The sequence below is a fragment of the Vicugna pacos genome, chromosome 36 (genome assembly GCF_048564905.1).
Source record: "Vicugna pacos chromosome 36, VicPac4, whole genome shotgun sequence".
In the NCBI taxonomy this organism is placed as follows: domain Eukaryota; kingdom Metazoa; phylum Chordata; class Mammalia; order Artiodactyla; family Camelidae; genus Vicugna; species Vicugna pacos.
The window spans coordinates 642,155-655,912 of record NC_133022.1 but is presented as its reverse complement, the minus strand read 5'-3'; the positions used below and the strand labels follow the sequence as shown (position 1 = coordinate 655,912).

Genomic DNA, 13,758 nt, shown 5'->3' with positions numbered 1-13,758 from the left:
ATCAGAGAGAAGCCAGATTGGCAGTAAAAACTCATTTCTTCCAGTTCAAATTCCTTTACACAGTTGCCCCCAACTCCCTGGAGAAACAATATGTCCCTTCTCTGCGATCAAGCGACGAGCATACAGAATTTTGACTTTTAGTTTTTTTTTTGAATAGAGCCTTACGTTCACTTTTTCTTCCCCCGGTAGAGAGCAAACGTTGAAATGAAGTTATCTGAGCACCTGGATCAGACGAAAACCATGTGTTGTCCTCGCTCCAGGAAACCACGCCTGTGTGTGGCCCCACGCATCTGTCTCCAAAGTTATCCAGAAAAAAAGCTCGTGATTACACCTGTTCAGTCTCTCATCAGTGAAGAATATTATCTGCTATGTGAAAAGTTCACCCCAGTGGATGTAGCCTTTATTCATTATTTGGCTGTGATGTTTTGGTGATTAAAAAAAAAAATCATAGGTGTGTGACTGAGATGTGATGCTGTACCCTGGAAAATGACCCAGCGTTGTCAACTGATGGTACTTCAACTATAAAAAATTTTTAAGTGTAGATTTCTGTGCTCTTGAAGTTGTCAGTGATGGTAAAGGCTTATGAAAACATTCTCCAGGGCAATCTGTGATTATGGGTCTTGAGATTACACCTGTGGGCTGTAAGCTGTCCTGTCACGTGGGCTGAACGTTTAATAAATAATTTGAAATGTAAACATAGTGTTGTCTGGTAAGCGTCCTGCTCTACGTTGTCCCACATCGATTGTTATAATATGAACGTATCCTTTTGAAATAGGCAAAGATGGGCATCCTCAGATGTTTTAAAAATTCGTTTATTCCACAAATGTTTATTGAGTGCCTCGTGTATGTCAGGCAGACACTGTTGAAAATGCAATCAAACACATGAGGTTACTCGGCGATGACTCCGACTTCTAAAGGAAGAAGTTCAGAGCCAAGACGCAACCAGAGGCCAAGTTCTGCTCGTGCGGTGGGAAGACTCCGACTTCTGGGGCCTTGGCTTCCGCGCTTGGTCAGTCCACCGGCCCTGGGGAATCACAGAAAAACAACTGAAGAATGCTCTTCTATCATAAATGCACATAAGACGCCGTTTTTATCCAAATAACCGATCTTTTTTGAATCCAACTTTTGCTCAAGTGCATTTTAACCCCAAGACTAGTTCTTGTCCTTCGCAGAGACAGAATGACCAAAATCGCTCTCAGAAAGGGTCTCCCTGGATTATTAATAGGTGTTTTTGAATCTCAAAGACCTCTGATGTCCATGTGCATGTAGCTGAGTTATCTTCTGTTTTTCAGAAATTTGGAATGATGTCAGCTGCGATGCAGTCCCCATCTCATTTGGTCTGGTCGTTCGTCCCGTGGGTGGACCAGACCCGACTTCCATCGCGGTGTGAGGATGCAGGATGGGACCCTGAGACCCCTGGGGCCATGGCATTAGGAGTGAGAGTGTTGAGTACAAGGTGCCTGCATTTTACAGTAGAGTCTTTGCACCTGAGTGTGCGCTTGAGTTAAGACTCTGGTGGCGATGAGGCCCAGAGTCCCCACCTCCAGCCCTCGGCCTTTCTGGAGCCGCCCCACCCAGCCCCATCCATGAGTGCAATTGGAAAGATGAGGTCTGAGTTCCAGCAGGAGGCTGGGCAGCAGGAGACAAGGGACCCGCATAGACAGGAGGCAGGAAGTTAGCTGAATGACCGCGGAACCCCCCACGAACAGGCTGGATCATTGGTCCCAGATTCTAAGACATCAGCTTGGATATTGACCCAGCGGAGACAAATGCTAGTCTGACTCCTGGCTCATTTCTTGGTAACTCACGGCCGCTCACGCTCACCCCGCCTCCTGACCTCCAGAGCATAGCGATCAGACCGCAAACCGCCCACCGAGAGGTCGGAAGAAGAGATTCTCCCTGGTTTGTTTAACCCACATGCTCACAGCACTTGCTCTGAGCCAGGTGCTGTCATAAATACCTTATAACATCCACTTACTTAATACTTACTTTAAAATGCTCCATGATTATCCCCATTGCACAGATGAGAACACTGAGGTGGGCAATAGGAACTTGTCTGAGCGAGGACTGGAACCGGGCAGTCTGGAATTCACACCCTTCCCGCCCCACCTACGCTCGCTGCCAAATGTGCTGCCTGCTCCCGGGATGAACCATCGCTCAATATAACTGAGAGCGAGGGTGTTCAGACCTTCCTGGGGAAAGCCCATCTTCCCTCCAAGGGTGGAACCTTGGACCCTGAGCCGAACCAGACAATCCCCAAGCAATGCCATGTGGGGAAGTTCTTAAAGCTTCCCTGGATTATTCAGCCTTATCTACACGTTCAGCGTTTTTATATAAATCTGTATTCTGGTTAGCGTCATGACATGGTGCACAGACCACTGCTGGCCCTGGAACTAGATGGTGTCTCCCAATAAGGGGCACCTCCAGCTACTGCTGGCAAAATCCCAGATAGATCTGGACACAATTAGCATCCTTTTTGAAAAACTGAAATACAGTCAGTTACAACGTGTCCGTTTCTGGGGCACAGCACAATTGGACAGGGCTAGTATCATGATACCAAGAAAACCGTTTGCACTTATGACACTTCTGACCCCAAATGAAAGAGTTTTCCCTCCTGGCACCAAAACCACAATGTGTCTTTTCCACCTTTCTGACGCTACCTGCCTGGATTTAGCATCCGACCCCGTGGGTTAAGGGTACAGTCCCACAAGAATGCCCCCACTTCAGACGCTGGCCACAGTCCTGGGCCTCCTGTACGTCTGACCAATCAGCTAGGAACAGGGGGTTCCCATCACCCCTCACTGGATCCGTAATTGGCTAGAACAGCTCCCAGAACTCAGCAAGTCACTTTCCTTACGTTTACCGGTTCCTTAGGAAGGGTGCAACTCAGGAAGAGCCCAGTGGAAGATGCGTGGGGCAGGGTTTGGGAAGGCATGTGGCGCTCCCAGGCCCCCTCTGGGCATAGCTCTCCAAGCACCCTGATGCGCTCCCCGACCTGAAGTGGTCCAAACCCCACCCATTAGTTTTTACGGAGGTTCCATCAAATCACGGACTGGTTGCATCATTGGTCCTTGTAATTAACTCAATCTCCGGCCTCTGCCCTCCTTGGAGGTCAGAGTAGGGAAGAGGGGCTGAATGTTTCAACGCTCTAACTATGTCCCCATCTTTCTGGTGACCAGTCCCCATCCTTATTCTATCTGGGGACCTGCCAAGAGAAGCGTCCTTAGAACAAAGGAGGTTCCTGCTACCCACAGATTCCATGGGATTTAGGAGCCATGTGTCAGGAACCAGGGACAAGCTCATATACCTCCTGGAACCACGTGCCTTCTCTCTAACACGGAGCAAACAGCAAAACTTCCTGAAAGCGGAGACTCTCAACCAGGCTGACCACGCGCCACTCACAACAGGAATCTGTAGAAGAGCCCAGGGTGAAACGGAGAGGCCAGATGTCACCAGGTGGTCCCCTGATCACCAGAAGGGAGGCAGAGGAGGGAGGACCTCAGAGGAAGGCGCTGCCTCCATACCTGTGCCCCTTAACTTGGGAATCCAGTCGACTTGGCAAATTAGAAATGAATATTCAGAGAGCCTGTGCTTGAGGAAAGGAATGGAGATTGCCTGATGGCTTTTTGATCTCAGGATTATTTTATTAATTTCCTGAATCAGGTAAATCCCCAAATACCAAATATCAAAATTTTTTTTGCATTATTATTATTATTATTATTATTATTATTATTATTATTATTAACCACATTTGATATCAAAAGTCTATTTCTTTGGTAATTCCTAGGCCACCTGCCTTCACCTATACTTGTAATAAGCAGTAGAAAAAATTAATAAGAAACCACCGTGAGAATAAGTTGCTTGAGTGAACTGGATAAACTCACAAGTACCATTCTGGAGAAACTAGAGTGTGATTCCACACAGCAGAGACGTAACATGGATGGTCAGCAAAAGAAAAAGAGAGGAAGAAATGAGCAGAGTGGGCTCGCTCACAGGAGACCCCACTAGTCCATAAATGTCCAGAACGTTGGCATCCAACCCAGACCCCAGCACTGATAAGAGATGGTGGCATCTCCACGTATGGTCAGCGAGGAAGCAAATCACCCGGGGAAGGTTAGAACCGGAAGGCTGCCCAGTGGACCTACCTGGTAAGTCGTCTTCAAATTTTACACTCATCTAACTTGAAGAGTCTTTATGCTTTCCAAGAAGAGGTGACACAGAGGGAGACAGATTTTTTTTTTTTCCAGCAGAAGGTAGACCTTAGAGGTCAGCCCATCAGCAAAGAGAATAAAACACATTCTCTTGGTAAGTTCTCCAGTGCGGTGGGTGTTCACTGGGGACAGGAGAATCACCAGATGAGAAACGGAAAAGGAAACAACTCCATGGGACTGAAAACGCGGGGAACATTAAGCGCTGGTCTGCATCTGCGATTCCAACCGTTCAGCAGAAGAAGAGCATTTGGCTACATTGTTGTAGCAAAGCGTGTGACAGCTCAGTGTGACAGCAACCTGGATCGGACGAGAGACCAAGCAGCACTGGGCAGGTTGGAAAACTCAGATTTATTGCGCCAACGGGCCCACAAGAGTTAACACTCCAAGCTCTGGACCCCGTCTGTGGGTTTACACAGGCTTTTATAGGCTGCCAGTTCACACTTTGCAACATCATATGCAAATAAGAGATAATAAAGTTGACCAATCAGGAATGAGCTTTTTAGAAATGGACCAATCAGGAGTGAGCTCTATGCAAATGAGGTGTTACAAATGGACCAATCAGGAGTGAGCTGAAGGAATCAATAGAATCTTAGGGGCAAGTTCTGCTTTCCTAGGTGTGAGCTGTTTTATAGAGACAAAAAGCTGGCAGGCCAAGGAACTGGATGGCGCTGGCAGGAAAGTAGTGGCCCTGCCTGGGGGTCCTGCTGGTCTTTTCCGTGGGGCTTCCCACCTCAACATTACTAGAAATACCACCCACAGCAAGACTTACTTTTCAGTGCTGAGCTGTAATCTTGCAGCGTGTGTTGAGCAAAGGGCTTGCCCCTGGGCATCACCCCAATGCCCTGCACTTGGACAGAGCTCACTGGGGGCCAGAACGCCATTGCTGCCCCCCAAGGACCCCTGGAGGGAGCTCATGAGGGGCAGAGCTGGGGTTCGAGCTCCGGAAAGCTGACCCCAACCCCACCCATTGCAACTATGGAGTGTTCGTTTCCTAGGGCCGCTTAGAAACACAGAAGTGTACTCTCTCAGGGTTCTGGAGGCCAGGACCCTGAAATGAAGGCCTCAGCAGGGCCACGCTGGCTCCAAAGCCCCCAGGGAGGACCCCTCGCTGCCTATTGCACCTTCTGGTGGCCCCAGATGTTTCCTGGCTGGTGGCCATATAACTCCTGTCTCCGCCTCTGTCTTCACTCGGTCATCTCTGTGTCTCTCTTCTTTGTAAAAACATCAGTCACGTTGAGTTATAGGGTCCATCTCAATCCAGGATGAACTCATTTGAACCACTTCAACTCGATTACCTCTGTAAAGGTAATCGATTTCCCAATCAGGTGACGTGCACCGACACTGGAGGGGAGGACATGGATGTACCCTTTGCAGGGATGTGCAATTCAACCCACAACACACAGGATCAAGCTGGAGGCCCCAGGAGTGCTGACTCAGGTTGGTACGGAGGTTCCAGAGGAAACCAAGCAGGTTCCTTCCTGCTCTGCCCGCCCCATTTCAGGGGAGGGGGCCCCCTCCCCACCCACCAGCTCTGTGTGTGATGGGAAACCAGGGGGCCTTTTCATAGCTCTTCTGAATGAATCTTTTACTGGAATTGTGCACTTCACTCACTCCGGGTCCAGACACCTCTTACTTCTCTGACAGAGGCAGGAATTCATCCCCCAGACCCCTGATCCTCATTCTGCCTTCTTCCATAACCCTGAGTTAAGGAGCTGAAAGGCTTGGGATCCATCAGGATCCAGGCACACTCAGGAATCCCAGAAGAACCTGTCTGTCTCCGCATCTCCTCAGCCCCATCCACCTCCCTGGACCTACACACCTCTTTTAAAGTTAACTCTCCCGGCAGACAGCGGTGCACATTATTTAGAGCCGCGTTCTCCCTGTGCTGAAAAACAGATGACATCACTGAAGTGTGTCTGAGACCACGGTGATAATATTCATGAATATGGAAATGAGCAGCCAGCATCAAGCACCAGCATTCTGTGTGCTGGAGCTGTAAAACCTCTTCTCTTGCAGGTTCAAAAAATTCTACCCAGGGGAAGAAAAAACTCAGCCTATGGTCTGAGACGGAAAGTTTAAAAGATCTGCATAATGCAGGCACTAAATGCTTTTATATTCAAGGCACAAAAGTGAAGTGGCAACACTGGTGTGACCTGTTAGAAAAATTGTAACACTGGCAACCATAAATGTAATTCAGTATTTGAACAATACTCTTAGGCGGCTGAGACAGCGGTTTATATGAATTCTCCAAAATGCTCTCACTAAAATTCTGCTGGTGAAATTCACCAAAAATTGCTAATTACCTAAATACTGTTTATATGGTGATTTGTAAATCTGCAAGGAAAACAGGAGGCAGTAAACGTGCAACTGAGTTGGCCTTGAGATAACGGTTTTCCTTTTCATCTTATTTTATTTTTATGCTATATGGCATATTTTGGGTAATTATAATAATTAGTAAATTTGTCAGTAAATTATGAAGAATTAGAACTAAAAAGTCTTTTATGACTAAGCCAAGAGATGGATTGTGACTGGTCTTCATTGTAACTCTTGTCTATTTTAAAATGTGTTCTTCAGACAATCGTTTTTATTATTTTTTTAATCTTACAAGAAAGGTCTTTAAAAATGTTTTGCCCCACATTTCTTTGGGTCTGTGTTTCAATGGCGCGTGCTGTTAGATGAGGCTGGACAGTCCTGTTTCCATCCCCTGTGCCAGACGCTCACTTTCTCAGGAAGGGGTAACCACAGGACCCAGGAAGCCAAGGAGAGTTAAGAGGAAGGCTCCCGAGGCTTTCTGAGAAATTGCTTCTTCCTTTTTCCGAGAGGGAAGTATTGAAAGGGAAAGGTTCTTCCCCCGTTTGGCCCCCGTTTTTGCTTTGAATAGGGTTCTGTGAGGCTGGTTCCTTGGATCGTGGGGTTCGCCTTGGGACAAGGAGGCGGCAGCTTGGGGAGGAGATGCAATGCAGAATGAGAAGATGGAGAGGGGGCCCTTCCTGACCTCCTGGGGTCGGGCCACCAGACCTGGAGCTGCCCACCTCCACACCAGCGGTGACATCAGCCCGCCTCATGGTGGCTGTCAGTGGCTACTCGGTTACTTGGTCTGAAAACGCAGTCTGCTACACCCCTCCAAGCACAGTTCTGTCCTCCGAAGCCCTGCCCCAGACCAAGCCCCAGGTCCTCCCGGACTCGGCCCTAGAGGGCGCAGGACGGGCAGAGGGGCGTGCCTGCGGGGACAGGGGTGTGCACCAGGGCCAAGTCTGTGCACGCGGGCCCAAGGATGTACTTGCGGTCCAGGTGTATGCAATGCGGGCCAGGGGCGTGCACGCGGGGACAGGGGTCTGCAATGCGGGGCCGGGGGTGTGCACGCGGACCACGAGTGTGCACGCGGGCCCAGGAGCGTGCCTGCGGTCCGGGGCGCGTCTGAGCGGCCGCACTCAGCATTCGGGCAGCGCAGGAACTCCAGTGCCTGAGTCCGCCTTAAGCTGCGTGTCCGTGACCGACCTCCCCGGGGGAGAGCGGGCCCGCGGGGTCCGGCCTGGGCGGGGCCCCGCCCCCGGCCCCGCCCCTGGCGCGCGCACGCACGCCCCGCCTCACGCTCTCTCTCTCGCGCGCGCGCGCACGCACGCACGCACGGCGCGGGCCCGAGCCCGTCCCGGCGCGCAGGCGCACACGGGGCCCCGCGCTTTTCGGAAGCAGCAGGTCAGCGGGGAGGGAGGGCGAGCGGGGTGGGGGGCCGGAGGCGGGGGCTGGGGGCGCGGAGGGGCCGGGGTGTGTCCCCGCGGTGCCCCCGCCGTGCGGAGGCCGGCCTGAGCGGTGGGGGCGTCCGGGCGGGCGGCCCTCCTCCCCTCAGCCCCTCGGGGTCGGCGGGGGCCGGACGCGGGGAGCCACCCGGCGCGGGGACCCGGGGGGAGGTCGCCGGGGGCGGGGGCACTGGGAGCCAGCCGGCGCGGGACCCGGGGGACACGGGGAGCCACCCGGCGCGGGACCCGGGGGAGGTCGCCGGGGCTGCGGGACCCCCGGGGAGGACTCCGGGGGCGGGGGACACGGGGAGCCACCCGGCGCGGGACCCGGGGGACGCGGGGAGCCACCCGGCGCGGGGACCCGGGGGAGGTCGCCGGGGGCGGGGGATCCGGGGGAGGTCGCCGGGGCTGGGGGACCCCCGGGGAGGACTCCGGGGGCGGGGGACACGGGGAGCCACCCGGCGCGGGACCCGGGGGACGCGGGGAGCCACCCGGCGCGGGACCCGGGGGAGGTCGCCGGGGGCGGGGGCACTGGGAGCCAGCCGGCGCGGGACCCGGGGGAGGTCGCCGGGGCTGGGGGACCCCCGGGGAGGACTCCGGGGGCGGGGGACACGGGGAGCCGCCCGGCGCGGGACCCGGGGGAGGTCGCCGGGGCTGGGGGACCCCCGGGGAGGACTCCGGGGGCGGGGGACACGGGGAGCCGCCCGGCGCGGGACCCGGGGGAGGTCGCCGGGGGCGGGGGACACGGGGAGCCGCCCGGCGCGGGACCCGGGGGACGCGGGGACCCGGGGGAGGTCGCCGGGGGCGGGGGACACGGGGAGCCACCCGGTGTGGCGTCTGCGACCCGCGGCCCTGCCGCGTCTTGGTGGCTCGCACCCCCGGGGGCACCTGTTCGCATGCGGGGAGCACGGACACGTGACGGGGACACCCCTCCTGGAGGGAGCCGGGTTCTCTGTCCGAATGTCATGTTCAGTAAGCAGGGGGAAAGCTCAGAAGGCCGCCACCCGTCAGTGCTGGGGAACCGTGACCTTTAGCGCTGGGAGACGCCATAGAGACGAAGGGGACGTGGGGAGGTCGTGTGAAGGGCCGCGGCGGTGTCACTCACTGGTCAGTGCCGGCCCTGCGGTGTCCGGCTGTCCGCGTGTGTGTATGTTGGGTGAATGGTTGGGTTGGAAGGAAGAAGGGAGACTTGGGAGGTGAGGGTGGAAGATGCGGGTGAGCGTGGGAGGGGAAGAGGAGGGGACTTGGGGGCCACATCTCACAATTACAGATGATAAAATGGGATGAAGCCGTGGAGAGGAAGAAGGTGTTCACACTAATGTGAAACTTGGTGATAAGTGGCTTCCAGGTCACCCGTCTCTCAATGTCTCGTTTCTAGTATTGCATAAAAAGAGGGTAAAGGGAGTTAAAATAGTGGCAAGACGGATGAAGCCTGTGTCAGGAGGCGTTCGCTCTAGTTGACTTCATATCTTTAAGCAGGTTAGAATTTCGCTGGGTCTCGAGTTTATTTATTTACTTTTTCAAAAATGTTACAAAGATTGATGAACGCCTTCCTACCACGCGGCCGGTTCTTTGTAGAGAATTCTGGGAGAAACAAAGCTGTTTTAACCTGTGGCTCCTGCAGAGCCAGATAATTTGCAGATAATTTGGAAGGCAAATTTTAAAATGCGTGAGTTCTGGGTACTTACTGTGGTACTCCTAGGAAGTGTCAGAGGATTGGCACGTACATCCTGCACGGCCCGCAACATGACACGTTCATCTGCAGTTCTGTTAAAATAATTTTAAGTTGCTGTAAGGAGGCTTACAAAATAACGCGAGAGAAGACATCTTACATTAGAAGCACTTCACTCGCGGACTTGTTCTCAAATTTCATTCATCGTGACAGCTTGATTTTCTGATGCTTCGCGCGAAATTGGGTAATTATGAGAGGTTCTGAGGCGTCGTGTTTTCAGTGCTCATTTGCAAATCCTTAAAAATGTTTTTTTTTTGGAAGAAATATCCATGAGTTTATTTTACCTCCAGAAAACAAGACGACACCCAGAGCTTCATGCTGGTTACTAATAACTGTACCCTCTACAGAGTTCAGCTACCTCCAGGTCCTTATTTTCTGTCATTAACTCTTTTTTTTTTTCTCCTTAAAAATATTTAGCGTGTGATACTAGTTTGCACTTGTGATCGGACAGCTGCAAGGTGCATTTTGCGACGTGCACGCTGCCTGGAGTGAAACCACCCGTGTGCGAGTTCTGGCTCCATTGCCAGCTGGCTGTGTGACCTCAGGTAACTTTCTGACCTCTCTGAGCCTCAGTTTCTACATTTGTGCAGTAGAGGTGATAATAGCAGCTTTTAAGTATTTTCGAATCTGTCTCTTGACTTGATTCTCACGGTGATTTCGTCCCCTTTTACAGATGAAACGGAAGGCCCAGCCACTGTAAGACTCTTGCATGAGAGCGTTCTTAGTTTTTCTTAGAGATCAGGCTTAAAGGCCGGGCTGGGCTTGGTCTGTTTTGCTTTGTTCCCCCCGTTGTTTTTCCGTATTGCCTTCCTTTGCTGATTGATTTTCAGTTTTTTTCCATCTACACCTTACGAATGTTTTCCCCTGTTCCCGGAGGAAATTATTACAAAAGTAAAACAGCATTATTAAGTGTAGTCTTTGATCTTTTGTATCTTGAGTGCTTGCCCCGATAAGTGGCCTTCCCTTACGGATGGACCTTGTAAATGAAAAGTCCAGGGTGCCTTCCTTCAGATGAGCGGAGATTTTAAAAGTAGGTTCAGAGTGCTGTGTCTTTGTTTCCTTCTTGCCACGGACTCTTTTTCATTTTTGTCCTCTGCTGCAGGAGCGCTGAGATGCAGGCCCCCAGCTCCAGGTCTGTACACCTGGGCGAGTGGCAGAAGAATTACTTTGCAGTTGCGTCTGGCGCGTGCACGGCAGGGCAGAAGGCGGACGCCTACCGGGCACAAATACTGCGCGTCCAGTACGCGCGGGCCGCCTCGGAGCTCTCCCCGGCCTGTGCTGCCCGCCTGTTCAAAAAGTATGCGGAGAAATACTCCAGCGTTATGGATTCTGACAATGCTGAGACCGGCTTGAACAACTACGCAGAAGACATTTTAGCTCAAGCGAGATCTCAGCAAAGTGACAGTGACAAGTGGAAGTCTGGGTTGTCGGTAAGTCACGTGTTCAGGATGCAGAAGGTGCAGGAGATGATGCAGGCGGGCAGACGGCTCCGAGACTCTGAGCTGGCACCTTCTGATGCGTCCGCGGTAATCCACAGAGCGGCCACCGTGTCCGACGTGGCTCAGTTTGGTGTTTGTGGTGGTTCTGGGGACAGTGACCCGCGGACTGACTCAGCCCGTGGGACAGCTAGGACCCAGGACATCCCCGAGAGCAGTGCTTCTCTGAAGGGCCCCCAGAGTGTCCAGCCACCGCCGGTCACTGACATCCCTAAGATGTGTCCTGCGGTCTCAGTGCCTTTTGGCGAATCAGTCACTGCAAAATCTTACACCAAACCATTGTTCGCAAGTGTCCGAAAGGAAGATGACTCCTCTCCAAAAGGCGCCGGAGGACTAAACGTGTTCTGCTCGAATCAGTCCCGCTTCCCTCCTGCCTGTGAAGGTCCACGGGAGGGGACCAACGCGCCTTATGGTTCTGGCACCACCGATGCACGTTCCGCCCCCACACTGAGGAAGGCTTTCGGTCAAACAGAGGACGACAGCCCGAGAGAGGAGAGCGGCCTGCCTGCTTTTAGAACTGCGAGAGAACAGCTGTGGGTGGAGCAGCAGAGGCAGCAGCGCGCGGCCCAGCGCGCGCCAGGCTGCTCGCACGGCGGGGTCAAAAAGTCCCTGGGCGCCGGTCGGTCCCGGGGCATCTTTGGGAAGTTCGTCCCGCCAGTACCTAAGCAGGACGGGGGCGAGCAGAGCGGCGGGGTGCCGGGCCGGCCTCGGGGCTCAGGGCGCGTGGAACCAGCGCATCCCGTGGACGAACGTCTCAAGAACCTGGAGCCCAAGATGATCGAGCTCATCATGAGCGAGGTCATGGACCAGGGCCCTCCCGTGAGCTGGGACGACATCGCGGGCGTGGAGTTCGCCAAAGCCACGATCAAGGAGGTGGTCGTGTGGCCCATGGTGCGGCCAGACATCTTCACCGGCCTTCGGGGCCCCCCTAAGGGAATTCTGCTCTTCGGGCCCCCCGGGACGGGTAAGACTCTCATCGGCAAGTGCATCGCGAGTCAGTCTGGGGCCACGTTCTTCTGCATCTCCGCCTCCTCCTTGACGTCCAAGTGGGTGGGGGAGGGGGAGAAGATGGTCCGGGCGCTGTTCGCCGTCGCCAGGAGCCAGCAGCCCGCGGTCATATTTATCGACGAAATTGACTCCCTGCTGTCCCAGCGGGGCGACGGCGAGCATGAGTCTTCCCGGAGGATCAAGACCGAGTTTCTCGTTCAGCTGGACGGGGCGGCCACGTCCGCCGAAGACCGCATCCTGGTGGTGGGGGCCACCAACCGGCCGCAGGAGATCGACGAGGCCGCGCGGAGGAGGCTGGCGAAGCGGCTGTACATCCCGCTCCCGGAGGCCCCGGCCAGGGAGCAGATCGTGACCAGCCTGATGTCCCGGGAGCGGTGCCAGCTCAGCACGGAGGAGGTCCGGCGGGTCGTGCAGCGGTCCCAGGGCTTCTCGGGCGCCGACATGACCCAGCTGTGCCGAGAGGCGTCCCTCGGGCCCATTCGCAGCCTGCAGGCCGCCGACATTGCCACGGTGACCCCGGACCAGGTTCGGCCGATTGCTTACAGCGACTTTGAGAACGCTTTTAGGACCGTGCGGCCGAGCGTGTCGCCGAAGGACCTGGAGCTTTATGAGGACTGGAACCGAACTTTTGGTTGTGGGCAATAAATGGAGCCCTGGGAACGGGAAGCTTGCAGCCAGGCCTTCCCAGGTGTCAGTAGGAAACTGGGCGTTTATTCAGCGGCCTTTACATGTGTGCTGTGAGCTCTGGGCCTCAGACCTAACTGAGTGACCGTGGGCCAGGTGTCACAGCTCAGGGACCTGGCCCGCGTTACGGAAGCGCTGTCTTTCTTCCCGGTGTGTAAGGTGCGACCTGATGTGTGAGTCACACGTGCTGGGAGCCGACCTGCTCGGTCGAGCTGCCCAGAGGACTTTTTGAGACGTGTGCCGTGGTGCACAGTGTGCTCGGAGAGAAACTTAAAAAATGCTTTGACCTGTATGCGAGGTTGTACCTGATCTGTGTCTATGTCCTGCTGAGGAAAGAGTTTCTCCTGAGGACCAGGTCGCTCCGTGCGTTTACATCCGAGACAGAGCACTGTTAATGTTGTTCAGTACATCTCGCAGCCCCAGCCAGAGCTGAAGCTGCAAGGTGGAGAAACGCTGCGTTTTTCCGGCACATCGGTGATGTTTAAAATGAAAATTTCACTCAACACTACCTCACGGCCTGTCGTGTTGGTGTCTTTTCAAAAATAAAAGTTCTCAGATTTGTATAGTGGACTGCTTTGTTTTCTAAACAATAGATGTTCTGTGTAGAAACGTTAGAAAATGGAGACGAACGTAAAGAAAAGGAAAACCACGGGAACCCAGCGCTCGGAGGACCACGCTGTTCACCTCTCAGTGCCGTCTGCCACCACGTGCCCCGCACGGCAGTGGGAGCGTAGCGTGCGTTCTCTTGTCAGTCTTTCCCTTTAGACTTACGCGAGCATCGTTCCTCGTGTTTACACAATCCTGCCACGTCCTCCCTTGCAGGATGGCCTCGGCTTCCAGCGTGTGGATGGCCTGTAACCTGCTCAGCCCTCTGTTACAGGGCATTCGGC

The 13,758-nt window shown here is 54.1% G+C and overlaps 2 protein-coding genes across 6 annotated transcripts in view; both read left to right on the top strand.

Moving 5' to 3' along the window:
• The window catches only part of DDC (dopa decarboxylase), a 42,012-nt gene extending 41,356 nt beyond the window's left edge, over positions 1-656 (top strand). The window contains exon 15 of the mRNA XM_031671089.2: positions 190-656. The gene's annotated coding sequence lies outside the window, so the exon portion shown is untranslated. The remainder of the gene's footprint in view (positions 1-189) is intronic.
• Positions 657-7,862: 7,206 nt separating this feature from the next.
• Positions 7,863-13,431, top strand: FIGNL1 (fidgetin like 1). 5 transcript variants are annotated; one of them, XM_072955547.1, is made up of 4 exons: positions 8,753-9,055; positions 9,327-9,427; positions 10,098-10,225; positions 10,783-13,431. In XM_072955547.1, exon 4 carries the CDS (start codon positions 10,793-10,795, stop codon positions 12,827-12,829), a length of 2,037 nt encoding a protein of 678 aa, XP_072811648.1. In that variant the 5' UTR covers positions 8,753-9,055; positions 9,327-9,427; positions 10,098-10,225; positions 10,783-10,792; the 3' UTR covers positions 12,830-13,431. The 5 variants fall into 5 exon arrangements, with proteins under 5 accessions (XP_072811647.1, XP_072811648.1, XP_006216633.2 ...); XM_072955546.1 differs by lacking the exons at positions 8,753-9,055; positions 9,327-9,427 and adding an exon at positions 7,863-7,907; XM_006216571.4 differs by lacking the exon at positions 9,327-9,427.
• Positions 13,432-13,758: the final 327 nt, after the last annotated feature.